The following is a 25983-nucleotide window of genomic DNA, read 5'->3' on the forward strand; positions in this document are numbered from 1 at the left end:
ATAAGGTAAGTTGAGAATTAAACTTTCTGGGAATAAAGAAATTCAAACAATTCTATTTTCTCATTTTTCAGTATTCCTAGATAGCAAGTAGCAGTTTTCCAAGAATTTCAGAAAAGCAAAGCCTGTGACTTCATAGATTGAGACATTAAACTTAAAATGTAATTTTAATTAAGCCAGAATACAAATCTTACAAATACTTGTACCATAGCTACTAATCTTCACTGTACCCTGATGTGGTCCCTGGATATACATATATTAGTTTGTGAATTTCTCTGTAATATCTTACTTCTATCTCATTTAATGAGCAAAACATTTTTAAAAAAGGAATTTAAAAAAGATTTTTTTTTTTAGAGTGGAAAGTAAAAAGCTTTATTAAAGGATAACGGAAAAGACACCCCCCCCCCCCCAAGGAAGGAGAGGACCCAAAAGGCGGAATCCTCTTCCCTCCATTATTATGAATTTGAGAGCATATCAGTTTGATTGAGTTTTGAGATATTGAGTACACTATTTTTCTATGTTACTAAATTGCTTTGAAATGATGACTAGCTGACTGTGGTGGTACATGTCTGTAATCTCAGCAGCTCAGGAGGCTGATGCAGGAGGATCGCAAGTTCAAAGCCAACCTCAACAAATTAGTGAGGCCCTAAGCAACTTAGCGAGAGCCTGTCTCAAAAAAGGGATAGGGATGTAGCTTAGTGGTTAAGCACCCCTGGGTTCAATCCTGGTACCAAGGGGGAGAAAAAAGAAAAGAAGTGATGACTGTAAGTGATAAGGATGTGCAAAAGAGGAATTTGTGCAGTAGTGATGTGGGAGGACTAGATATTTTATTTTGAAGCTTGGACTTTGAAATACCTTTAGATTGAGGTACTGCAAAAAGAATAGTAGTAAATATTAGCTAGGTGAGCTGTTGTGCCCACACTAGTGAGCAAGTCTAGTTGTCAGACTCCTTGAGAATGCAGATCATTCAACATAAATGGTTGTGATTTGATATTGTAACACAAACAAGCCACCATTGAGGAAACAGAGATATTAGGTTGAACAAAAACTTGGGGTCTTTTGTGTTTATTTAATCTGCTCAATAGTCGTAATGGTAGGTATGTTATTATTAAAGATAAATGTCAGAGAATTTAAATGATTTATCAGGTTCCTACACAAATAAGTTGTAGCAACCAGATTCTGAACCAAGTCTCTGTCGCTTTTTTAAAGCCCAAGTTGATTTCCCTGCTCTGTCATAGTTTAAGAGCTGAAATTCTTAAGAGGAAACTGTTAGAAAAAATCCTTAACGTCTATCAAATTAATTCAGCTAAATGAACCTGTGTCATACTGTATGTAGTTTGACTATGAAGATCTCTGGTGCTTGAAACTTCTTACCTCAGGGCAATACTGTGGATGAACTATAACTTCCAAGGAGTTGATGGTATTTTAATCAGAATAAGATTGGTGGCAGTAGTGGATTAGCTAGCGAAATATTAAAAGGAAGACTTCTATGGGAATTTATCACTTATAATTACATTGAGGACAGGTACATCTTTTTTATAATATGGCTATCTCCATATTGAAAATGAAGTATGATCTCTGAAAGTATATTTAAAATACCGCATTAATTCAGGAGAATGGAAGTGGTCACTGCATGGTTTCTTCACTCTGGATTCCCTGGCATTATTTAGTAAAGCCCCAAGATCTAGAAAAGCTTTAGTATGTAGACTTGTAGGAAATAGTCTCAGGCAGAGCTTGTGAAATCATGGATAGGCTTCAAGTTATCTGTGAACCCTGAAATTTTTGTAAAATTTTGCATGTGTTTACATTTTTCTTGAGAGAGGGTCCATGACCTGTAAATAGTTCTATACATATAAATCAGTTCTTGGTGTAGATGGGTTAGAGGTGAATTTAGGAGTGGTGTAGTGACTCTCAAAGTGTAGAGTGGTGTCATGAGAGGTAGCCTACATTTGGTAAAATGGATCTCCAAAAAGGCATTTCCTATTTTATTATGGATAAATGATTTTCAGTTCCCCACTTTTAATTTTGTATAAAACTAAGGACTGTTTACTAGTAAATTAAATGGGTGAGTTAAGGTTTGCTGAAATTTGATATTTACATTAAAATGAGTGACTTACCAGATTTTTTTTTTTTTTTAAGTTATGTCTCAAAATCTTTCGAAGTTTTCTTCTCATGCTGTGTTTGGATTTATACACAGTTCCTGCACATGTGCATATATAGTAGAAAATTGTTAAGTTATCTGGGGGATCTTACTCCACCTAAAAAAAATAGAATAGTTCTACAGGATTTGTTCCAGATAGGGCTGGATTGAGTGGGGCTGGAGAAGAGAGGTTACAGATAGGGTTCTATGTGCCTTTGTTTCCTAGAAGAGAAGAAAAGGCACATCAATCGAGCAATTGTATGTTTAAACTCAACTTGAATGTGTAATATCTTTTTAAAATTTAAAATTAAATTTTATTACTGAAGTACAAAATTAGAATAAATTAATGGTTACTTGTTCTTTTTCAAGGGTTGCCACGTGCTTAGATGGTAGATATCCATCTTCCAAGTTTAATATTAAAAATAATTAATTCTGTACCTACTAATAATCACCCATTTATTTTCTTTTGAATTAAGTAAGTTTTGGGGTTATGAGAAAATTCCAATTAAAATAATACTTGCCCAACTATGACCTTCCAGGATTATTGAGGCATCATCCCCCACCCCCGCCAATAGCTAATTGTGCCACTTGAGATGTTCATATTTTAGTAACAAAATGGTACTCTAAATGTTTAGCCTATCAAATAAAATGTATTCTGTGAAGGCAAGTTTTACCTGTTGATAACATAAATATATCCTTTGTGGTAGTAAATGTTTAAGTATATCTGAAGAGTTATTTAAGATTCTTGTGAATATAACAAATTAAAATGAGTTCCTCTAAATGAGTATGGGGATTTAGGAGCAAAGTGAATACATACTTGAATTTGTGGTAACATGGCAGTGAAATTTGGAATGTCCATTATATTGATACCTGTCTTTATGTAAATTTTACCTTACATTAAAAATCTAACTAAAAACTAATACAATCACCATTACTACTTTGATCTCTTAAATTTGATAAACAGAGAAACTAGACCTTCTCAACTTTTTTTCTACTTCATCTTTAGTCCCCCAAAGTCAATTTTTCTTAGATTCTTCGACTGTAATTTTTTTACTTTGAAAAGCATCCAGGAGACTACACTGAAAGTAACTTGGTTGGCAGCACCATTAAGGAAGGAAATTTAAGCACTGCATTTGGGGCAAGTTAGTAGAGAGCAAAACTTGGCTGGGCAAGATGGCGCATGTTTGTAATCCCAGTGAGACTTTCTGAGAGGTTGAGGCAGGAGAATTGCAGGTTAGAGCCCAGCCTCAGCAATTTAAGGAGACCATGTTTGAAAATAAAAAGGGATGGGGATGTAGCTCCCTGAGTGGTAGAGCATCCCTGAGTTCCATATCTAGTACTGCAAAAAGATTTAAAAAAAAAAAAAAAATGCAAAACTTGGCTGAGGATCTCAAGATCCCAGCTGAGGCCCAGCTATGTCGCTGCCTCTTTGCAGATGGTTTTGAATTTTGGCTTCTTTATCTGTAAAACAAAATATTTAAATTTGATTTTAATGATTCCTTCTAGCTGTGAAATCTAATAATTTGAGAGACTTTGAGGAGACATGATGCCTTTTCACTGCGTTCCTCTTCACTTCCTCTATTGCATCAGATGCCAGAGGTGTTTCAATTTAGACTAATTGAATCAGAATCTCCAGAGATGAAGACTGGATATATACCTTATACTTTCAATAAATAAATAAATAAATAAAAATAAACATATCTACATAGGCTTATATATTTATTTTTTGAAGCGCTCCCTTGAATTTGATTTCAACTGTTTGCATTAATTTAAAAATATTTGCTTCTAAGAAATCTGTGATCTCACCATAGATTTCAGAACTATTTAGGACTAGAACTTTAAAAAAAGAAGTTAGCGTGAGTGTGAAATATGTTTTCAGAGTTTTATCTACAAAGATTTACACACAAATTGCCTTTTGGAAATAATAATCTCGATAATCTTATGAGATGGTTTTAAGATGGTTTTATTGGTACTTCTCAGTGCCACTTGAATCTAATAGTTTTCAATCAGCTGTGTTAGTTGTGGGAATTCATTGCTTTGATTTTTTCTTAGCATTATAACTGTCATATTTGAGTGAACCATAGGAATATGTCTTCCAGCTCTTAGCCTTTTCAAATATGGTTGTGAACCTCTGCTTTTGCTTCTCATTCTTTGGTCTAATTCAGCTTATATTATCTGCTTTTGAGAACCAAATTGATATCCTTAACTTTTCAAACACCTTTCTAGTTTTTTCTCTCATTAGGCAACTCCATGCTCTCTGGTGTACAAATGGTTGGGAGGTGGTTGTTTGTTTGTTTGTTTGTTTTTTTTTTTGTGGTGGAGGTTGAAGCCAGGACTCTATGACTGAGCCACATCTCTAGTCCCCACATATAGTTCAAAAATCTTTCCATGGAAAATGGAGTGAACAACCAAACTTTTGCTTCAAAATGTAAGCTTTTTTTTTCTTTTGGTGTAGCAAAAAGAGATTGATTTAAGGAAGCTTATGAAGTTTTTTGTTTGTGTGGTTTTAAATTTTAAAACCTATGTTGCAATTTATCTTGGTACAATTAAGCTTCTTAAATCTGATATGATAGGAACCTGACAGTTCTCTACCATAAAATAGGTCTTCTTTGTAGTAAACGCAATATTACTAAACTTTGTTTTCCTTTCCTTTTTTTTTTCTTTCTTTTTTAAGCATTTGCCTTCTAGGCATGATAATGGTGGTTGAATGTTGAAAGTAAAACAAATTTGTCAAAATGACCACAGCTTGAGCAGACTGGGCTTGATGAGAAGGGAAGTTCTATATCTGATGCCAGTAAAGTCATGAGAACTCTGACCTGTTAGTAGTAGGCACATGATATAATTTATGTCCAGCCATTAGAGATCCAAGGAGTTCATATTTTTAGGAATTTGTAAATATCCTTTTTCATTTTATTGGGGTTATACATGTTTTGTAGGGACTTTCCCATGGTTTCTTGTCTGCACTTTAGGTGCAACTATCATTGATTTTTAGTTTTGTTTTCCAACAGCCCACATGTAAAATAATTTCTAGTTATGTATATAGTTTTAAATTTTTATTTTATTATTCCTTAAATCTATTAATTATTAAATAAATTGAGAAGGATATAATAAGACTAAGTGGAATATAAGCTTACTATAATACCTATTTTTTAAAATAATGTTTTAGTTGTGGATGGACATAACACCTTTATTTTATTTATGTATTTATTTTTATGTGGTGATGAGGATTGAACCCAGTGCCTCACATGTGCTAGGCAAGTGCTCTACCACTGCGCCACAACCACAGCCCAAATACCAATTTTTCAGCAGCTATTTTTGAATTCATGATTCTAATCTAGAAATGCTTAAGTATTTCCTGAGGAAGCATAAAGGTGTCATAAAGTCACACTTATGAAAATGCAATTGGGATGGTGGACAAGATGATATAAATTATTTGAATTTGTTGTAATCCAGAAAGATTTATTGACCTGAATGTTAGTAAGACTGACTCAATTATAATGAAAATTTTATTTAGTTCTATTTAATGATTGTGGCTGGGAGGATGAACCAAGATCCAGACACTGAAGTTCTTCTCTTGTAATATCTTGCTTTCATCTTTTTGTTACTACCTCTTCCTCTCAACTTGAAACCCTTAGCCCCATATTGTGAGAATAGGGCAACTTTATCTTAGATCACTTCTGTTATGTTGCATACCGTTCTTTATGTCACAAAAATTAGCTTTTCATAAACATTGCTTGCTTAGTTCATTTCTGTGCTCAGAAATTTCCACTGTCCTATTTGTTAGCTAATTACCTAACTCCCAACTCTGCAGCCTTTCGACTCTTGACACCTGTGCTGTTGCTGCCTTTACTGTTTTCTTGCTTTTCTTTCTTCTAAGGTGTAAGCCTTTTTAAGGACTTAAACAATTCATGATAGCTGCCCCTGGCAGATAGTCTGTTTGCCAGAATTAAGAGCATCTAGCAGTGTTTCTGCAGAAGATATACCTGGAATTCAGATTGGGTACTAGCCCTTGCTCAGTTTTGTTTAGAGCAATTAAGTATGGTACCAGTAAGTTATCTCTTTGCCAGGTGACTTTTTTATATTTTCAGGAATTAAAATAATTTTGAGAAACTTGCTATCTTAACTTTTTTCCCCGCATATCCATTTGGGTAATATTACTTACTTTTGTTCATGTGCTAAGTTAAATAAAGTTAGTTATGGAAGTGATGTCACTAAGTCAGTGTTGCAGTGTGTATAGAAATTTTATCTAGCCTTTAATCAGATGAGTTAAAATGGACTTGAAGTTAGTAATTTCTGTTTTTACCATGATTCTATAGTTTTTTGTATGAAAATAAAACAATGTTTGTTTTGAGTCAGTTTAAATAAAAGTGTTTTTCATTTGTCTCTTTTGTGTGTGTATGCATATAAACATATGCCTATTATAAGGATAGGATTAGTATCTAGAAGTCTTCAATGAAATTTTTGGCTCTTAAGAACCTGTTGAGAACGTTCAATGACTTTTATGCCCTTGTGTCATATACCAAGAAAAATGGGTCAGTTTATCACAGGCACAGAACTAAGTGATGGAATACACACACACACACACACACACATATATATGCATGCACACATGTATATATATGTATATATATACACATATCTTTTGATTATAGATGGACACAATACTTTTATTTATTTTTATGTGGTGCTGAGGATCAAACCCAGTGCCTCACACATGATAGGCATGTGCTCTACCACTGAACTACAACCCAGCCCCTGGATAGACTCTTGACCTGTGAATTAAAGAAGTATATGATTTAAGCAGTACTCCCCCTTGCCCCACAAGCTGTTATTTTCTAGAGTCTGATTAGAATGTTATTCAAGGGCTAATGATCAAAGAAGGGTAGTGTACTTCTTTGTGCTCTCATTATATAACCTAATGTCTTACATCACATTGCCTCAAATAAACATTCATTAAGATGGTAAATGTCTATTTTTCTGGCTTTGGGGAAGTTTGTTTTTATTGTGGCAGAATGACTTTACTCTTGATTTTATTTGATTTGTTTTCTTTTTACAGCCCCATTGATAAACCTTCAGATTCTCTCAGTATAGGGAATGGTGATAATTCCCAGCAGGTAAGATTTGGATAAAGTATCACTTTGTCTGCCATACCCTGAAAACAAGGTATTCTGTGCTAGCAAATTTTCTAAATAGTGAAACATATTTTAAATACTGACAATTTAAATTAAATACCTTTGATGGACAGCATTGTTGAGTGTGTTATTAGTAGCCTTCTTTTCCTTCACCGAATATATACAGCATAATTTAACCCTTTCATGATGATTTAAAACTGTCATTAGGACCATATATAATTGTATTTTATGGTAGAATCTGCTTCTGTTATTGGTTTTTTCACTCTACTCAGATGTTCCCAGGCCAGCATGCCTTGTGAGTTCTTTTTTTTTTTTTTAATATTTATTCTTAAGTTTTAGGTGGACACAATATCTTTATTTTACATTTATGTGGTGCTGAGGATCCAATCCAATGCCTTGTGCATGCTAGGCAAGCACTCTACCTCTGAGCCACAACCCCAGCGCCCCCTTCTGAGTTCTTTTAAGAGTTGATTCTCCACTATATTCTCCCTGTCTTTTGCTGCCAGAATTTGCGCCCAGCGTTCTTACTCCTTAACATCTTTCCTCCTTTCTTTGCTAAATGGCTGTTGGCTTTGAAATGGTAAACCAGATGAGCTGTTCAAACTTTCATTCATTATGAAACCAAATGAAAACAATTAGAACATACTTTGTAATATTTTATTGCTTAGGAAACTTGTTTTTCACTACTTACATTTATGTACATCTCTTACACTGGTAAAATAAATGTAATTTTAATTGCTTTAATAGCAATGGCCAGTTTCCCACAATATAGGTGAAAAACCAAGAGGTCTAAAATACAGTGCTTTCTTATACTTCTCACTCACAAATTCCACAAAAGAATTTGAAAAATCCACATATCCCCTTATGTATTCTGGGTTGACATTTTTTTCATAAGCAAAATACATCCTTTGTAAAGGATGTATTTTTAAGTAAAAGTGCTACATTGCTCCTTCAATAACTAAGAAGTTTAATGTTTTGACATCCCATTGTAATGTTTTGATCATACATTTTGATACCCCACCATCCGTTTTTTAAAAATATACAAACTCCTCTTTGTCAAAAATTGTACGTCATTTCTTTTCCTCTTTGACCTCCTGTTTCTATTGCCATTAGGGTTTTATCTTGATACGATGTATTTTTTTTAATAAACATACCCAAATAAAAATATGCATATAAATTTTGAATTGAAATAAAAATATTTTTGCTGTGAAGTCTTTAAATGTCAATTTTTTTCTGAATATTTATTAAAAGGAATTGTTGATTAAAACAATGTGTGGATTTTGATAAAAAATCATTAAACATAAAAACTGAACTTATTGGAAATTCATTTCTTAGGGAGATGAATTAGGCAATTTTAAATTTAGATTTCATGTATTCTACATGAATATTATCTGTTGGTAAAATGAGACAGGTTTTAGCAATAGTCCTGGTTTTTCATTTTCTTAGGATATAACTGCTGAGGCATCTTGTTTGTGTAATTAAGTAGATAGGAGAAATATTACATTATTATCACTTAAATCTTTGAATTCCTTCTGAATTAGATGCCTAAAACACATATAAAGATTTACCATAATTATTTTTTAATGATAGCTTTGGAAACAACTTGATTTGAAATCTTCAGTTTTCTTAAAAGCAAAAAAAAAAAAGGGGGGGGGAGGGGAACATCTGATTTTACAAAAGGTTCTAGTTGTTATAGTCACTCATTCTCTTGTTACCAACTGGAACATTTCTAATAATTTGTCCCTAGAAAATTTTTATTCTTAAGAAAAATACTGTAATGAAATCCTAGAGAGTGAGAAATATTCTTTGTTTACAAAGTGAGAGGAGTAAGATTGTAAAAGGAAAGGAAATTGGTTTAATCTTTTCAGCTGGATCAGGTTTTTTTAAAAAAAGAATACAGGTGCAAGTTAGTGATAGAATTGATTTTCTGACACTCCATGCTTTAATTAAAAAGTCTGAGTTCCCTCGTTTGAGATTACAGTTCTAATATATTTAGTTGCAACTCTTTTTAAGTATGGCTTATTGAAAGTATAAACTTGTATTGATTATTTTCTTTTTCTTTTTTATTTAGATATCTAACAGTGATACGCCTTCACCACCACCTGGTTTATCAAAATCCAATCCAGTCATCCCCATCAGTTCATCCAATCACAGTGCACGGTCCCCATTTGAAGGGGCAGTAACAGAGTCACAGTCATTATTCTCAGACAATTTTCGCCATCCCAACCCTATCCCAAGTGGGCTTCCTCCTTTTCCCAGCTCCCCACAGACATCTAGTGACTGGCCTACAGCACCAGAGCCACAGAGTCTCTTCACATCAGGTATATAACTAAAGTGCCCGGACTTGTAACAAAAAAACCCATTGAGTAAGATATATTGTTAGCCCTTTTCTCTTGTACTTTCCTTTTATAAAAGTGTAAACATTTAAACTGCATGGGATTAGATGATAAGATAAATTGTTGTATATAACCCACAAGTTTTTGTGTTAAAAGACATTTCTGCAGAAATCAAGGGGTATATAATTTTTCCAATTAAAAAAAAGCTTATTTCTCTTGGAATTAGGAGTTTTTTAATTAGGTTTGTGCTTTTGTAGTTAAATTTAAGATTCTCCCCTCCCCAACTGATAGTTATTTAGTTGTAAAAATTGTTTTGGCATTTTTTAAATCTATTTTCATTTTTATTTACTATAAATTCTCTTATTGATGCCATAAATTAGCATTCAAATCAGCACCTATGAAGCAGACAAAAAACCTATAATATTTTTCATTAAAGTGCATTTTTTTTCTTGGAAGTATATAAGACATTTAAAAAATATTTATACTTTGTATTTGATAAATACATTTTAACAAATAAGTTTTACTAATTAAAATCTGTTAAATTGTATTTATTACTTTGTTTCATTAAATGATTTATGCTGGTTTTGATTATGAATTGTTGCATGTAATTTGGATATCAAGTAGTTTGTAACTAATTATTTTACCAAGCTAAAAAGTCATATTAATTTTGTACGTATTTGCTTTTATCTTACATTACGACATGTTTTTCATAGTTGTGGTTGCTTATTAATTGTGAAAGGGACCGGATGCATATTATATTCATCACTATTTTTCTTCCTAACAGAAACAATCCCAGTATCATCCTCCACAGACTGGCAAGCAGCATTTGGCTTTGGTTCTTCTAAACAACCAGAGGATGACTTGGGGTTTGATCCCTTTGATGTTACTCGAAAAGCCTTAGCAGACCTGATTGAGAAGGAATTGTCCGTCCAAGACCAACCTTCCCTTTCACCCACATCTCTTCAGAACTCCTCTTCACACACTACAACCGCCAAAGGTCCAGGCTCTGGATTCCTACACCCTGCTGCACCGACAAATGCCAACTCTCTTAATAGTACCTTTTCAGTCTTGCCACAAAGATTCCCTCAGTTTCAGCAGCACCGAGCAGTTTATAATTCCTTCAGTTTTCCAGGCCAGGCAGCCCGCTATCCTTGGATGGCCTTTCCACGCAATAGCATCATGCACTTGAACCACACAGCAAACCCCACCTCAAATAGTAATTTCTTGGACTTGAATCTCCCGCCACAGCACAACACAGGTCTGGGAGGGATCCCTATAGCAGGTAGGTTCATTTAAAGCCTTTGAAAATTCTTGAATAACTCATGCCTTTACTTTGTTGGGTGGGTAGGGAAGGAACTATTGAATAACAGAGGGTACTTATTGGTCATGAAAATTTCTGTAAAAAAAAGTTAGTCTTTATCATAATATAAAATATTTTTAATTAGACAGATGCCTTGTAATATTGAGCTTTATAAGGATGGTGGAGTATTATACCAAGTCATTGTTTGGAAGCATTTTACTTAATAGAATAATTACCAAACTTTCATATGCTATATAAATGCAAAAAGAAAAAGAAAAAAAAATGAACTCTGAAATTATGATGCTGTGAAGTTCAACACCATAGTAAAAAAATCTTATTTTATGTTATAAAAGTAAAGTGGTTAAAACACATTTTAAAATGATAATCAATGAGAGCATGAGGGATAAAGCCACTCTAACTGGTAGGGCATTTACTTATTTTGACAGATACACACATACACATATCAAAACTGCGCTATAAATAAAGTATGAGAATATTTGAGAGCTCTGATTATTAATGTTTTGTAACATGTCACAGACATACTTTATATGGAAAAGAAATTGTTCAAGGAGAGAAATTACCCTTTTAGTTTGTCTTGTTTTTATTTCTGGGGGAAAATATTAGGTATATATTTAAGAATATAAGATTGATACCAGAATACTTCTGGTCTTGTACTGCTACCCTTGAAGGTTTCAGAACTTTTGGGTCTAAGATCCTGTAACATTTTTTAGACGTAGTGTTTTCTGAGGAAGTCATTCTTAATAGTGTTCTCATTTAATTTGGGCTTTTGAGATAATGTGTAAAAGAGAGTTTCTTCCTTTCCTTATTCTTTCAAGTAGAATAGAATAATCCTATACTGTGATATATAATTTATATAATTTATTTTTATCTTGTCATAGCCTTTAAGGTGTGGCATGACACAGGTGTTATTATATTAGAATACTTTGACAGTAAGGTATTCGTTCTCTTGTTGTTAGCAAGATAGATAAATGAATATGCAGAGGTCCATCTAAATTCTTTGTATTCCCTTGGAATGCACAACATTTCATGATCTAGACAGAAAGCTAGATCTTAGTTTGTGACTGTGGATAAGTGAAGTGAATTTACATAATTTTAAGAGCACCTGATATAGTGATTTACACATTGATGAGACTTGTGGTATTTGCTCTTTTAATTATGGTAGATAGTAGGTAATCCAGAGTGACATTTTTCAGTCCTCTCCTTCTATGTGATATTCCCTTATGAAACAAGTGTTCAATTTTTGTACACCTTTTCTTTTCCTCCATTCAAGATAGCATATTAGAATACAATTATGTTTTGTTTTGCTTTGTTTTAATCATTTAGAAAGGTGGTGTTTTAATTATTAGTAGTGAATCTTATAATTGATTATAATATTAGAAATTAAAGTCCCCCTCAATATTTAAAAATAAAGTATTAACCCAATTACAATTAATATTTCAGTTCCTGTTTGATCAAACAATGAGCCAGGCCATGTGGGGATACAAAAGAAGTATAAAATACAAACACTATTTCCAAGTAGTTTAGAGTGTACTTGAAGAGATAAAGTTATGTATGAAAATGGTAACATTGTATGGTGCTGGAATCTGAGAGACATCAATGTACCCTGTAATTGTTGGGGAGATTTAATTGAAGAAATAGGAATTGATCTGTACTACACTGTCTTGGATTTGGGTTAGTGGCAGGGGAAGAGAAAGGGCCTTTTATGTTGATGGAAACCTCTTTAGTAAAGGCACAAAGGGCAGGCATTAGTGTGTCATTACATTAAGATGCATTGCCTTCCATAATAGGAAGTGCTTCTTAAGCCATAGTAATACAATGGTTGAGAAGATGAGGCTCTCTGGAGAGCGAGGCACAATAGTGTGGGCTTGATATGGGACTCTAGTCTTAGCTGCCTTCATTATATACTTTTATTTGACTTTCTACATGTCCATCTTCAATAAATTATGTGTTCTTCCAATTTCTTAGTTTTCAAATTGTCCATTAACACCAAAGAACAATTTTAATCCAAATATTTTAAGTAAGCAGATACTTTGGAGTGCCACACTGGTAATGAGTCATCACTGATCAGTGAATGTAGTTTTCCTATGTTAGTTATTAGAAATCTTTATCTGCAGTAGATACTTTATTTTTAAAATGTGGCATTAAATGATAGTTCTGTCTTTGTTTTTTTTTTTTCTTTCTTTCTTTTACTCTATACTCAACCATAGGACACTAAAAACTTATTTTTCAGAGTTGCTAAAAATAAAGCACTAACTTTAGGTTTTGAATCATTGTTGTATTTGGTGGGGGGAAATTTGTTATTTCAGGTTTTCAAGTTTTGGCTCTACATACTTGCTTGGTATTTAAATAGTGACTGTGGTTAAGCTGTTAGATTATTTTTAAGGCTCTGATAACTAGAGAAATTTCAAGTTTAATATACCAGAATATTTAAAATTGTTTGGCAAGAGTCACACAGCATCCTCTCATGGTTTATAAACATTTGACAGATACCTCAGGAAACTGAATGTGCTAAGCCTAAAAGCAGAATAATTGAATCATTGCAGCTAGATGATTTAGGATTTTCAGTAACTATGACAGAGTAAAATGACAGAGTAAAAAATCTGAAAACCTATATACTTCTTCAATGTGTCTAATTTGAAGCAGTTTATACCTAGGTGATATCTGTCTCCCCATCTGCAGTTGGAACTCAGTTGTCCTTGAGTTGAACTATTGAAAGTGAACTATTGTAGTGATCATCATAGTATCTCATATAGGGTAGTTACTCATTAAATGCTTTAGTAATGAAGACTCCATACTGTTTCAGTGGGGCTTGCTACTTTAAGATAAAGAATATTCTAAACTAATTCTACACTGGGAACAGCATGTATATTTTATTCCTTAGGTATGAAGGGCAAAATAGGGTTCCTAACTGTTGGAGCAAATCAGAGTTGGCAGCCACCTGTATATCATTACAGATTTCATGTCTGTGTATTACATATTTGTATTAAATTTTATTTTTGGTTTGTTTCAGTTAATCATTAAAAAGTGATGTATCTGAAACCTATCATGGGAAGAACAGTTACCAGAGGTTTGACAGAAATTCAGCTTCTGTTTCCTTTATCTAATTGAAAACATTTTTGTTTTTAAAGTTATTTCCTTAATTAGGTGAAATCTTTTTAGCAGCATTTTCTTAGCTGCACGTCTGGTTTGCTAAGCTTAGGAAAAAAATTTAAATATTCTTGGGAGGAACTTTGATTAGTGGGCAGTTATAATAAATTCATTTAGATTTTTTTTTTTTATTGGAACCCTGTGCTTTTGTTGTAAAAAGTGACTTATCTTGTCCAGTTTCTTCATTTTAGGAATGGCAGAGCTGTATTCTAGGAAGCTTAACTACTTTGTTAAAGGTCACACATTCAATTAGTAGTAGAGTTAGCATAAGAACCCAGACCTCAAATTCAATAATGCAAATGTTTTTGCACTACAACACTGATGCTCTCCTTCACAATTGAAGATCACTGGCATGTACTTTAACTTGGCTTTCTTCCCATAGTAATTGACTTTTGCTCTCACATACTTGCAAGTCCCTTTTTATCAATAGTATTTATTCATGAGACAAATTGGCCCAGCTCAGGGATATAGCCTATAGTAAACAAATAAAAACAAAATTGAATGAAGTTTATTGACTTGATGAAAATCAGTCTCTAGCTTAGTTCTCATTAATACCATGATTTTACCTAAGAACTTTAGTCTAAAGTTTTGTTTTACCAGTCTTCTTGCTATGTATTTGGGATTTGTAGGAAGTTTGCCAATTTATTGAAGAACTGAACTAATCTGTTCTATGGATTGAAACACTCTTTGTCTACATTTTGTCAGTTAAGCTATCTTTCCAAATGTAATTTTGCAGATTTATTCTAAAGAATTCTCTGCCAAGATGTTTTTATTCCATAATGTTAAAAATTATTTGGAAAACAATAGCAAGTCTCAGTCTGTATGTTTTGTTGTTTCAAGATATACTTAAAAAATATTTGAAATTGTTTAGACTTGGGATTTTTTTTCCTGTTTTGTTAATTCTAATTTTACTTATGAGAGCATTTTTCTTTAAATTTTCTTTGTTTCTATATCAACTGCTTTCACAGTGACTTGATTGAATTTTGAGTCATATGTGAAACCATTCACTTTTAGTGAAATAATGATCAGTTATAATTAGGAGAACTGATTACATTCATATGTAGTTCTCTGACCTAAAAGTAGTCATCTTACTTTCAGTCAATTGGATCAATATATTGTTAGCATTTTAATATTTTTCTGGTACCTCGAAAGTACACATTAAGTTTTCATGTTATATGTTAATTTATTGATTTAATCTTTATAATTTCCATCTTTTCCTAATGTATATAGCTTATGCTTTTAAAAGATGGATTTATAATTTTTTCAAAAATGAGTTTTTCATTCCTGTGAATCAATTTTTAATTTTTTCATAAACTATTTCTCATTAGGAGTATCTCTGTTTATAAGGCGTCCAATTGGCTTGGAAAAGAATGGCTTTCCTGCCCTGTCTTCCTTTCTTTTTTCTTTTGGTAGTATATTTGTAATCTAAATCTACTATATTTGATCTTATCTCTGACAGCATTAAAATTAAGGGTGTGTTTAGAGTGTAACTACTTTCTAAGTACTTGAAAAGTTTAAATTCTAGAATTCGTGTCTTGTTTCACACCCGGATTCCAACCATTAAGCATGTATTTTATATATGTATCAGTATTCCAAATATTTGAAATCATTTTTAAAGGGACTGTTAACAAATCTAGTCACCCATAACTAGACCATGACTGACTTTTCCACAGGGGAAGAAGAGGTGAAGGTTTCGACCATGCCACTGTCAACCTCTTCCCATTCATTACAACAAGGACAGCAGCCTACAAGTCTCCACACTACTGTGGCCTGACAACAGAACTGAGAGGAGAGGATTAGACTCTGGGGTGCTTGCATGGGCAACCGGATTTTTGCATGATTCCTTTCTGATTTTGCATTTAATGTATACACCCAAAAGAGCCAATATAAACGTTCCTCATGCCTACAACTAGCGTGTTACCTCATAGTTGCTAAAGTATTTCTTCATTAGGCCTTTAACATAATTTATTAGCATAATAATTTTGGCATTGTTTCTCATGAGTGATGCTATTTTTAACTCATATGAATAAACTTATAATACTAATTAAGATCCCAGATGAGATTAGCTAGAATTGTTCTTATTTTGGCTCTATAACTGAAAATATACAAAGGTAATGATAGTTCTTTGTTTTCTGATTTGTGAAAAAAAATGGTAATATCCTAATTTGAGAATTGAGATGATAATGTCTATTGCATTCTTTGAATACTTGAGAAGAAAGAATACATATAAAACAAACTTGGTTGGTGTCATTTAATGCTCAGAAGGATGTTGTCAGCAATTGTTTTCAGTTACCTAGATTTATATCTTATATTATGCATTACATGTGTAGAAACTGTTTTGTTCTCTCTCATTTGCACATTTGCACTTTATTTTTGAATGGTTGTTAATTACAAAATAGATGGTTAAAAGATAATTATTATGGCCTAAATGCAATATAATCTCTTTCCTAACGCACTGCCTAGTATACCAGGAAATGCCTCAAAAACACAATTTCAACTTCTAATTGATTTATCAGAAACTTGAATGTGAGATGAACATTGTATGTGAGTAGCCGCTAAAGTAGTATAACATTTTTATTGAACAAACAGTAGTTTGGTGGGATATTTGTTTGGAAATTTCATTGTTTAATACCTGAAATGTGGAATAAGTCTTTGTAAGTATTTGACCTAAATGAGACTTAAAGTAGAAGAGAAAAGTTTGGGTGTCCTCTAAAATTAGTCCATGTAAGTTGTAAATGGATATTTTAGTGAATCACAGAAAATAGTGGAGTACTTTACAGGATAATGTAAAGTGATGTTTTTGATAATACAAAATTTCTTGAAATAGTTTTAAAACTGATAATAAAAGAAAACTGAACTCAGTTTGGAGCAGTGGACAAAAGCTGATTTAGAAAACATGATCATATTCTGCCTATGTGAAGCAGCATCTGAGAAGAAAGGGAAAGTCAAAACAATTGTGATTTAACAACAACAACAACAAAAAAGTATGCCTTAATTTGTTTAAAAAAAAAATACAAGAGGGGTGTCATGAATACCAAAAAGGCTAGAGATTTTAAATAATAAAATCTGCTTATTAGTAGATGATGCTATTGTTATGTTGGAGTTGGAATTTGGGGGTTATACTCTATGTAAGATCTGATTACTTTTTCTAGATATAGTGCAACAAATTAAATGGCCTTATCCTGAAGTATAGTTGGGTAAACCAAAATCTATACTTAATATCCTGAGATTTGGTTACCTGAGGATGCAGAAGGAACTAATTATCTAGCCATCTAAGTTATTTTTATGAAACTCCACATGAATACCAATTTCTGATTTTCATTTAGAAGTGGTTTTAAGCCAGCATTTTAAGAAAATCCAATAAAATACAGTAAACTTATTAAACATCAATCTTTAATTATAGCTTAATTTAATTATGATTTTCATTTTTGTTGTAAAAGACTAACACTTTGCCAATTATTTCCTGCGGAGCAAGTGGTCCTTCACTTTGTTAACAAAACATGGTCTCCTTGTCATGATGCTTATCAGCTCATAGCTTTCTCCAGCTTTCAATGTAAGCTTTTCATCTCCTGGATCTTCTTACAAAGCCATAGCAGGTGGTTAGCCCTTATTTACTTACTTCTCAGTGTTGAGAGAGATACCTGTTAAACAAACCTCCTTTCCTGATCTTTCTGTTTCTGTTTCTTTTTTCCATTCATAATTTGTATAGAAAAGCTGTCTTGAAGTTTACCCAGACTTTCCCAGAGTCCTGAATAGATTCCCAAAGCAGTCCCTTTGCTGCTGCTCATCTCTCCCTGCTTCCAGGCACACCACCAATAAGGAAAATGCTTCTTGAGATAGTAAGACTCCAATTTCCAAATTTTTATAAGGAATGTCTAAAAGTGATCCTTAAATTCACTGATGAATTTCAAGACCACTTTGTAAGGCCTTATCTTTTTGCTTACTTAATAGTTTATTTAATATGTTTCCTTAGAAGTATTAAAAGTCAGCCATAATTTTATGCTCAAGCACCATTTCACCTGACTAGCAAATTGTAACCAAAATGATGGTAAAGAATGAGAAATTCTAAAAAGCTTCAGGTTTGTTTCGGTTCATCTTTTGCAAGGAAAAGTTTACACACACACACACACACACATTTGTACATCCTTAACCTTTATAAAGCGACTAGTCTTTTCCTAACACAGGAATTTTAACCTGGAGTCCAGAACTCTTTGAAGCTACAAAATTGTGGATTTGTGTGCATGTACCCATCTATTCTTTTTTTGAGAGAGAGAGAGAGACAATCTTTAGTTACTAGATTTATAAGGGGTTTGTTGACACCCATCTGCACCTCAAAGAAATAAAAAAGGGGGGATTAACTGTTGCCTTGAAAAGTTTTTGGTGCCACTGTAGAAAATAGTCTTGCACTGAAAGAGTTTAGTTATATAATATCAAGTGCCTCTTTCTTGACTACATTTTCTTAAAGATCCCATTAGAAAAAAATGTTTTGATTAGTAATGCTTTCCTTCTCATTCTACTGTTGCATTGTGTTTTTCCAGGGGATATTTTTGTGTATTCTCCCCTTATTTTCACAAAGCTTTAATTAAATATTTGAGTACTGATTTTGTGTAGTGACCTGAGCTAGATCTTGAAGGATACAAAGCTGAATGAAATAAATGTACATCCTGTCATCAAGGATGAGCCCAGTGGCAATTGTATTTTCACATTGTTTTTATCAGGTCAGCTCTTGATATGTTTTAATAAGAATAGTCATAACAGTCCAGATTCATTTCATTGTTCATCTCTCAGTAACCTTTCTAACAGTGGCAACAAAGGATATTGAATACTTTTACTTCAAATATTTGATAATTTGTAGGAGGTGAAAAAACCTTAATAGGAAAAACATATATTCGTTATTCTTATTTAAGTGTGTGTATGCTCATGTATCTTTACTTAGTGTTCTGGGAAATAACTGAAGCCTTCTATATACGTGTTGTGTTCCTTTAAAAAAAATCAACTTTAATGTATTTGTCTGTGCACATTTCTACTGACATGGCTCCTATTTGTATCTTATTCCAAGTACCTTCAAGATTGCCAGACCTTTCTTCTGCTGTGACACAGGCCCTTAGGAAGGTGGGAAGTACACCCACAGAGGCATTGCTGCAGAAAGTCAAGAGAAAGGAACAAATAGCTGTATTGAAATCTTACAAAAATGAAGATTATTATTTATGCAGACAAACTGGGGTACCATTTATCCTATGCTGATTTGTAATGTTTTGGATTTTTGGTTTATGATTTTTAAAAAGTATTTATTTTTTAGTTGGACACGATATCTTCATTTCCATTTATTCATTTTTATGTGGTGCTGAGGATCGAACCCAGGGCCCCTCGCGTGCTAGACGAGTGCTCCTCCACTAAACCACAATCCCATCCCCTGGTTTATGATTTATTGTAAAGTGTCCCCAAATCTGTTTAAGTGATATCATACAATTGGAAATACAATTCAATCTTCCTTTTTTTTTCCCCACCCCCTTTCCATGTTTTAGTTTTGAGACAGGGTCTTGCTAAGTCTTTAGAACTTTGCTGTGCTGCCAAAGTTGGTCTCAAATTTGTAATCCTCCTGCTTCAGCCTCCTGAGGCACTGGGATTACAGGTGTATGTCACTGCACCCAGCCAGCCTTTTAAAGAAGTACTAATGCCAAACAGTTACACACACACACACACACACACACTTTTATTTTCCGAAATTGGCAAAGTCAGATTATCTGGTGTCAGTCTTGTCTTTCTTCACTTTAGTGCTATGCCCTTCTCTGAATGAGTAAGTGGTAGTAAGATATGAAAGTGTTCATACATGTAAATATTTAGTGAAAAATATCAAATATGCTGATAGTAAAGAAAAGAAGTTCTTGTGAGCTGATATAAGGAGAGGCTTCATGAAAAGAGTATGGGACTTTCTGACTTTCAAAGATGATTTATATTTAAAATGAAAGCAGAAGAAGATCAGTACAATAAAGGGGGAGGATTGAACCACAGACTAGAAGTAGAAATTAGCATGGTGCAAAGGAGTTAGAAGGGAAGGACAGTAAGGAAATACACTCGCTGAGTTGTATAGGTCCTGTAGGTAAGTCAAGCGCTGAGAGCCTTGAATATTAAAAAAGGGAGTTCCACCTTGATATGGTAGAGGTAGAGAACGGTGGGGTTTTGGCAAAGATGTTGCTTCATTATAGCATTTGGGGGAGAGATGCTGGGGAGTGAATCCAGGGATGCTTAACCACTGAGCCACATCCCCAGCGCTTTTTATATTTTATTTAGAGACAGGGTCTCGCTGAGTTGCTTAGGGCTTCTCTAAGTTACTGAGGCTGGCTTTGAACTCAGGATCCTCCTGCCTCAGCCTTTGGAGCCTCTGGGATTGCAGGTGTACACCACCTTGCCTAACTCGTTATAGTGTTTTTAAGAAAAGTAATTTGGATAATGTGTTTGACTACGGTGAGGACAAATTAGAAAGCAGTGCCATTGCTGGGCAGAGTGAGTGAGGTCGGCCTGGGCTACAATGTAATAGTTGGGGTGAAGAAGAAATTATGACCTAGAAATTGGAAAGCATGAGATCTGAGAAAGGGACTTTAGGTTTGACTGTCAGATCTCTGATGTCCCAACTTTCATATAAAGGTAGGAGAGGGAGCCAGATTCCTGGAACTAGTCAAGGAAATGTGAAGGATATGAATATCTACTTATTTAAGAAATTTGGTAAGAAGGTGAAAAGGAAAACACAGTGTTAACTAGATGGGTGGTAGAGCTTAGGAGACACTGCTTTTTAAGGAAAAGACCCATAAGGACATATGACAGTTGAGAAGAGGAGACTGACAGTAGTGAAGGCAAGAGAGGCCAATTCAGCAGGATAAACGTACCTCTGCAGATGGTAGAAGGAAATGACCCTTGAAATGAAGTTGTGATTTATCTTTAGAGAAATGAGATGTACCTTTTCCCATCATGTGTCAGGGCAGTTAAAAGACTAGGGGAAAAGAAAGCAAGATTAGAGAAAATGAGAACAAATTATAGCAATAATTATTAGAATGCATTATTTGAGAATGAAGGTGAAAGAGAGTTGGGAGAGATTTTTTAGCTTTGAAATATAGAATTTCTGTGTAAAGATATGGGTCCACTTAGAAGTGTTTATAAAAAAGAGTCCACATTTGTGTAGTTTTGTGTGTTCCTCTGGTTTAGCACAAAGCATCAGGAGTAGAAAAGCAAATATTGAGTTTGGTTAGAAGATGAAGAGGAGATGGATATAAAGATGTTTAGGAAGACAATATTAAAATACCTAATCTCATGGTCAGGAAGAGTCCACTGAGATAGTTTTCTGTGAACCAATGGTCTGAGTCATGTGGAAGGGAGTTTAATGATTTTAGATTTAATGAGAATAAAGAATAAGTTAGTGTTGTTAAAAAGAATGGCAAAGGCTGAGGGTAGAGTTCAGTGATAGAACAGTTGCCAAGCATGTGCAAGACCCTGAGTTCAGTTCCCAACACTGCAGTAAATACATAAATACATCCATTAAAAGAACGGCAAATAAGGAGACTGGTCAGTGTGTTGACCTCATAGTGCTAAACGATGGGTGAGAAGCAGGGGAAGAATGGTGGTCCAATGTCTAACTAGTGTTGGGGGTTAGTAAGAAGCCTAGCTTTTATAACCCTTTATGCTCTCTACCCTGTCCCCACTCTTGTCTTTTTGTGAGAGTAGGAAGTTAGTCTGTATGAAAGAAAATTATAGGAAGTGTGGTATTACCAGAGAATCCTGAATAAGGTTTCCAGTTGAAATGATTCAAAGCAAACTTCTTTTCTCAAAGCACAATAGGAAGTCATGGAAGCAGAGTGCTGGGGAGGGGCTGGGAAAAGCCAGACATGAGAATAGATAGGCACAAGTAAATCCAGTGAGTGCAAGGAATTGGCAGAAATGTTACTTACAAAGTGAAAGATTAAGATAGAGTGGTAGGTCTGGGATATGATGAGTCTGAAGGTTGAGGAGCTCATGTTACAGGTGAGCCAGCTTCTGCCAGTCTCACAAGCAAAATAGAAAGCTCCCTTCTCCACCCGCATAGGCTTTCCTACTTACAAAGGGAAAGGATCTCTTCTTATGTAGTTGGATGAGGCCATTCTTCCTTATGTATATAGTAATTTTCATTAAAAAGTAGTATATTGGTGTAAAGTAGAAAAGAGAAGTTAGGTTATAAAAATATTTTGGCACTCCCCCTAAGATAACATACTATGTGAATAAATAAAATCTCCAAATTATTGGACAAGTCTGTAGTTTGCTTACTTAGAATATAACCTTATAGGAAAACTGCTGTAGATATAGTAGGGCAGGGATGAAGATATATTTAATATCAACAGCAAATATCACTAGTTTGGAAGCAATCTTAGTTTCCAGGCACTAAGTTATTTAAAAATTCACAGGGCTTATTTCCATATACATCAGTAAGATATCAACTGTGAAATTTGAAAATGATAATGCTTCAAATTGTAAATCATTACTCGAGAATACCATGTTGCAAAATCATGCTGATGGCTTGAGAAACCACGCTCTTTAGACCTCCTTTCTGGTCTGTGGTTTACTTCCAAGAATATCAATCTAGCCACCCCAAATTGCTGGTCACACCAATTTATAGCTCTTTTAGGAGCTATTTCTATAGAATCAGCTCTTGATAGTTCAAGATTTATTAAGGATATTCATTAAGAATTAATTCTATTTCATGGTCTTTAGTTGTAGATGGACACAATACCAAAAATTTGTTTGTTTATTATTTTTATGTGGTGCCAGGGATCAAGGCCAGTGCCTCATGAATTCTAGGCAAGCACTCTACCACTGAGCCACAAACCCCTGTCCTATTTCATGGTCTTTTGAAGAGTCTATCCTGAGTTTGAGTTATACAGAAATCTAGTTTACACTTGTTAGGTACCTAAAACAGGAGGTGGTAAACCCAAGTTTGTTTGTTTTTGTTTGTTTTCTTGTACTGGGGATTGAACCCAGGAGCACTTTACCACTGAACTATAGCTCCAGATCTTTCTATTATTTGTTTTGAGGTATAGTCTCACTGAATTGCTGAGGCTGGCCTCAAACTTGGTCCTGCCTCAACCACCTGAGATGCTGTGATTGTGGACCGTGCCCAGTGGTAAGCCCAAGTTGTTCAAGCCACTTGAAAATTGAATTACATAGAAGTTCTAAATTACATTGAAGTTCACAAAACAGCTTGAAATTGTTTTGAGAACAATCCTTTTCCTCCAGGTTCCTCTTGGTCACCCTTCCTAGTGCAACTATTGACTTTTCTGTTGTAGCCCATTTCACATGCTTAAGGTTATTTTAAAGGTTTGTTGAAGCTCCAAACTAATCTGGAACATAATATACTTAGAATAGTTTGGTCATTCCTGCTCCTGCTTGGTGTTCAGACCCATTAGAAACACCCCCAAAGCTTTCTCTCCATATAATTTATAATGTCTTGGAAGTATCCAGTAGCTTTCTTTTTTTTTATCGAGGTGGAATTCACATAAAATAGAATTAACTATTTGAACTATTAACTGTTCACATGAAATAGAATTCATTGGCCCAGTACTATTTTTAAAATTATTTCTCTGTCAAAGTAGTAGAATAAATAACCTGTGAGAATTTTGGCCCCTTCCTTTTTAGAGCTGTATGATAATAGCTGCATCTAGACTTATTATTTTACCCATTATGCTGAAAGGCAAATGGCAAACCTTAAAATATTCAAATGTGTACCTTCCCCCCAAAAAATTAAAAATAGAAAAGCAACAAATGTGTACCCTCCCCCCCCAAAAAAAAATAAAAATAGAAAAGCAGGGAGCTTTGGGCAAGAGACCCTTATAAAATTTGTTTTTCTGAGTAGGTTAAAATGTTTGAAGCAATCCTCAGAGTAGTTTTGAAATGGTAATGACAATTTTACTATCTCTATGATACTTAATTAGCATTGTATAAGAAAAGTAATCTAGAAGACTAGTTCTCTCCCAGAGCATGCCTGTAATTTCAGGTTCTGGGAAGGGAGAGGCAGGAGGATTGCAGGTTCAAAGCCAGCCAAGGCAACTTAACCAGATCCTGTCTGAAAAATAAGAAAGAAATAGAGCTGGGGGTGTAGCTCAGTGATGGAGCGCTTGCCTAGCCTGTGCAAGGCCCTGGGTTCCATACCCAGTACCACAAAAAAGAAAAGACAAGACTGGTTCCATACATGTGAGTTGGAGTATGTGTACATGTACATATGTGCATTTATATTGTTGTTTTTTTTTTTAATATAAAGTAGTTTTCAGTTAAATTCCCCGTAACAAATACAGCAAAGCAAAAAGTCTAGGCCATTTTTCTGTTACTTCTCATTTGTTTATTCCTTCTATATTTCAATTATTTACATGTTCAGGATCAATATTTTTATTCTGAGTTTGTTTTTTAACAAAAGAAAGACTGTTTAGATGTAGTGAGGTTACATTACTGGTGCCCAACTCACCCTGGTCATGCTTTATCTAAACAAATATTTCATAGCTTTTTCTCATCAAATTCTTCTCACACTAAGGATATCCATCCCATGTCACACTCTTTGGAAAAACCTACAGAAAAGATAATTAAGAATACAAGATTTGTATTGAGGTCCTGAAACTTGAGAGTGCTGATAGATAACCATCTTTAACAGGACTTTTTAGAAATCAGATGATGATGATGATGATGATGATGATGATAACAAGGCTCAGAAGAATTGTGGTTTACCCCTAGCCACATTCTAGCAGCAATTTAAAGTTCCATTAGCCTTTACCACATGAATTTGTTTTCACACATAGAATTCAGTGGAAAAAAGAACTTCAAAATTAAGGATGTATCTCTTCCCTAAACATTGTTCTTACAGTTTAGTTATAATAGCAGTTTTCTCTAATTAAGGACTTCCAACTATGAATCAGTGCATATAATACGAATTTAAGTCTTTCAAAATGTCCACAGACTGATAGGTATGGTCAAGTCAACCTTATGTTAAATGTGGCCCAGTGATCTTAAGAGTAACTTTGGGAAGGATAAAAACTACAACCTTGCAACTGTTCTTCATGAAGACTTAATTACTTAATTCCCAGTGTCAGGAGAAAAATAAAGAGTAAAACAGGTAGAATTTAATTTACCTAGGATTTTTCTCTAGTACCTAGGAGCAGTTAAGAACCAACAGGCATAACCACTAGACTGCTGACATCCTTAATATTACAAAATAAAGAAGGGGGAAAAAATAATGGCACCAAGATACACTACACCCAAACTAATGGTGTGATTTCAGATTTAACTTTCAAGAAGAACTGCCCTGCACTATATCATGTTGAATGATAGCATATCTACTGATTTTATTTTTCCAATCAAAGAGGTTGTTGTTTTCAGCATACAGAAACAGGGAAAGCTCCATGAGGATTTAAAGATGATAATAACTATCACCATCTCCAAGACGAAAATCAAGACTGACTGCAATCAACTTTTGTAACCTAGTGCTATTTTCTAACATGGTGAGATCTGTCCCAAAGACCGCCAGAATTTATACTCTGTTATTAGTCTTGGAGTAGAACACTGTGATTTGGAACTTAATTAGGATGTTTTTAAACTTCATCATGTAATATGTTGCCATTTGCAAGAAGTTGTTGACTCCCCAAAGCTGGTTGTTTTTTCCTTTATTGTGTCTGTAAGTTGAGTCCCCAGCTAAAGGTAAAGGAAGCGATGGGTTAGGACTTCAGCAACCAAATAGGAAGGTTTCTCATTGGCCATAAGCTGAGTGTTGGGTTACATGCCTTTTACATTTTCTCTATTAAAATAATAGTTTTTATTAACATTTATTGTTGTAATGCTTGCCTAGCATGTGTAAGAACCTGGGATCAATCTCGAACACTGCTTTAAAAAAAAAAAAAAAAAAAA

At 34.1% G+C, this 25983-nt stretch overlaps 1 protein-coding gene and 1 long non-coding RNA gene across 8 annotated transcripts in view; one reads left to right on the forward strand and one right to left on the reverse strand.

Moving 5' to 3' along the window:
- Window positions 1–25983, forward strand: part of Cnot4 (CCR4-NOT transcription complex subunit 4) — a 121638-nt gene that overhangs the window by 78838 nt on the left and 16817 nt on the right. For 5 of the 7 annotated variants that reach the window (XM_015493803.2, XM_015493802.2, XM_015493804.2 and 2 more), the window contains 3 exons: window positions 7194–7251; window positions 9341–9590; window positions 10390–10887. In XM_015493803.2, the coding sequence (XP_015349289.1) occupies window positions 7194–7251; window positions 9341–9590; window positions 10390–10887 (806 nt within the window). Of the gene's footprint in view, window positions 1–7193; window positions 7252–9340; window positions 9591–10389; window positions 10888–15746; window positions 17153–25983 lie in introns of those variants that run through there. The other 2 variants (XM_015493805.2, XM_015493806.2) reach the window with 1 other exon arrangement.
- On the reverse strand, window positions 11960–19589 carry LOC125611633. Its single transcript, XR_007341844.1, has 3 exons — window positions 19454–19589; window positions 18268–18280; window positions 11960–11987 (listed from the first exon to the last, which is right to left on the reverse strand). It is a non-coding gene; the product is annotated as an uncharacterized LOC125611633 (long non-coding RNA).

The sequence above is a fragment of the Marmota marmota genome, unplaced genomic scaffold (genome assembly GCF_001458135.2).
Source record: "Marmota marmota marmota unplaced genomic scaffold, marMar, whole genome shotgun sequence".
Lineage (NCBI taxonomy): Eukaryota > Metazoa > Chordata > Mammalia > Rodentia > Sciuridae > Marmota > Marmota marmota.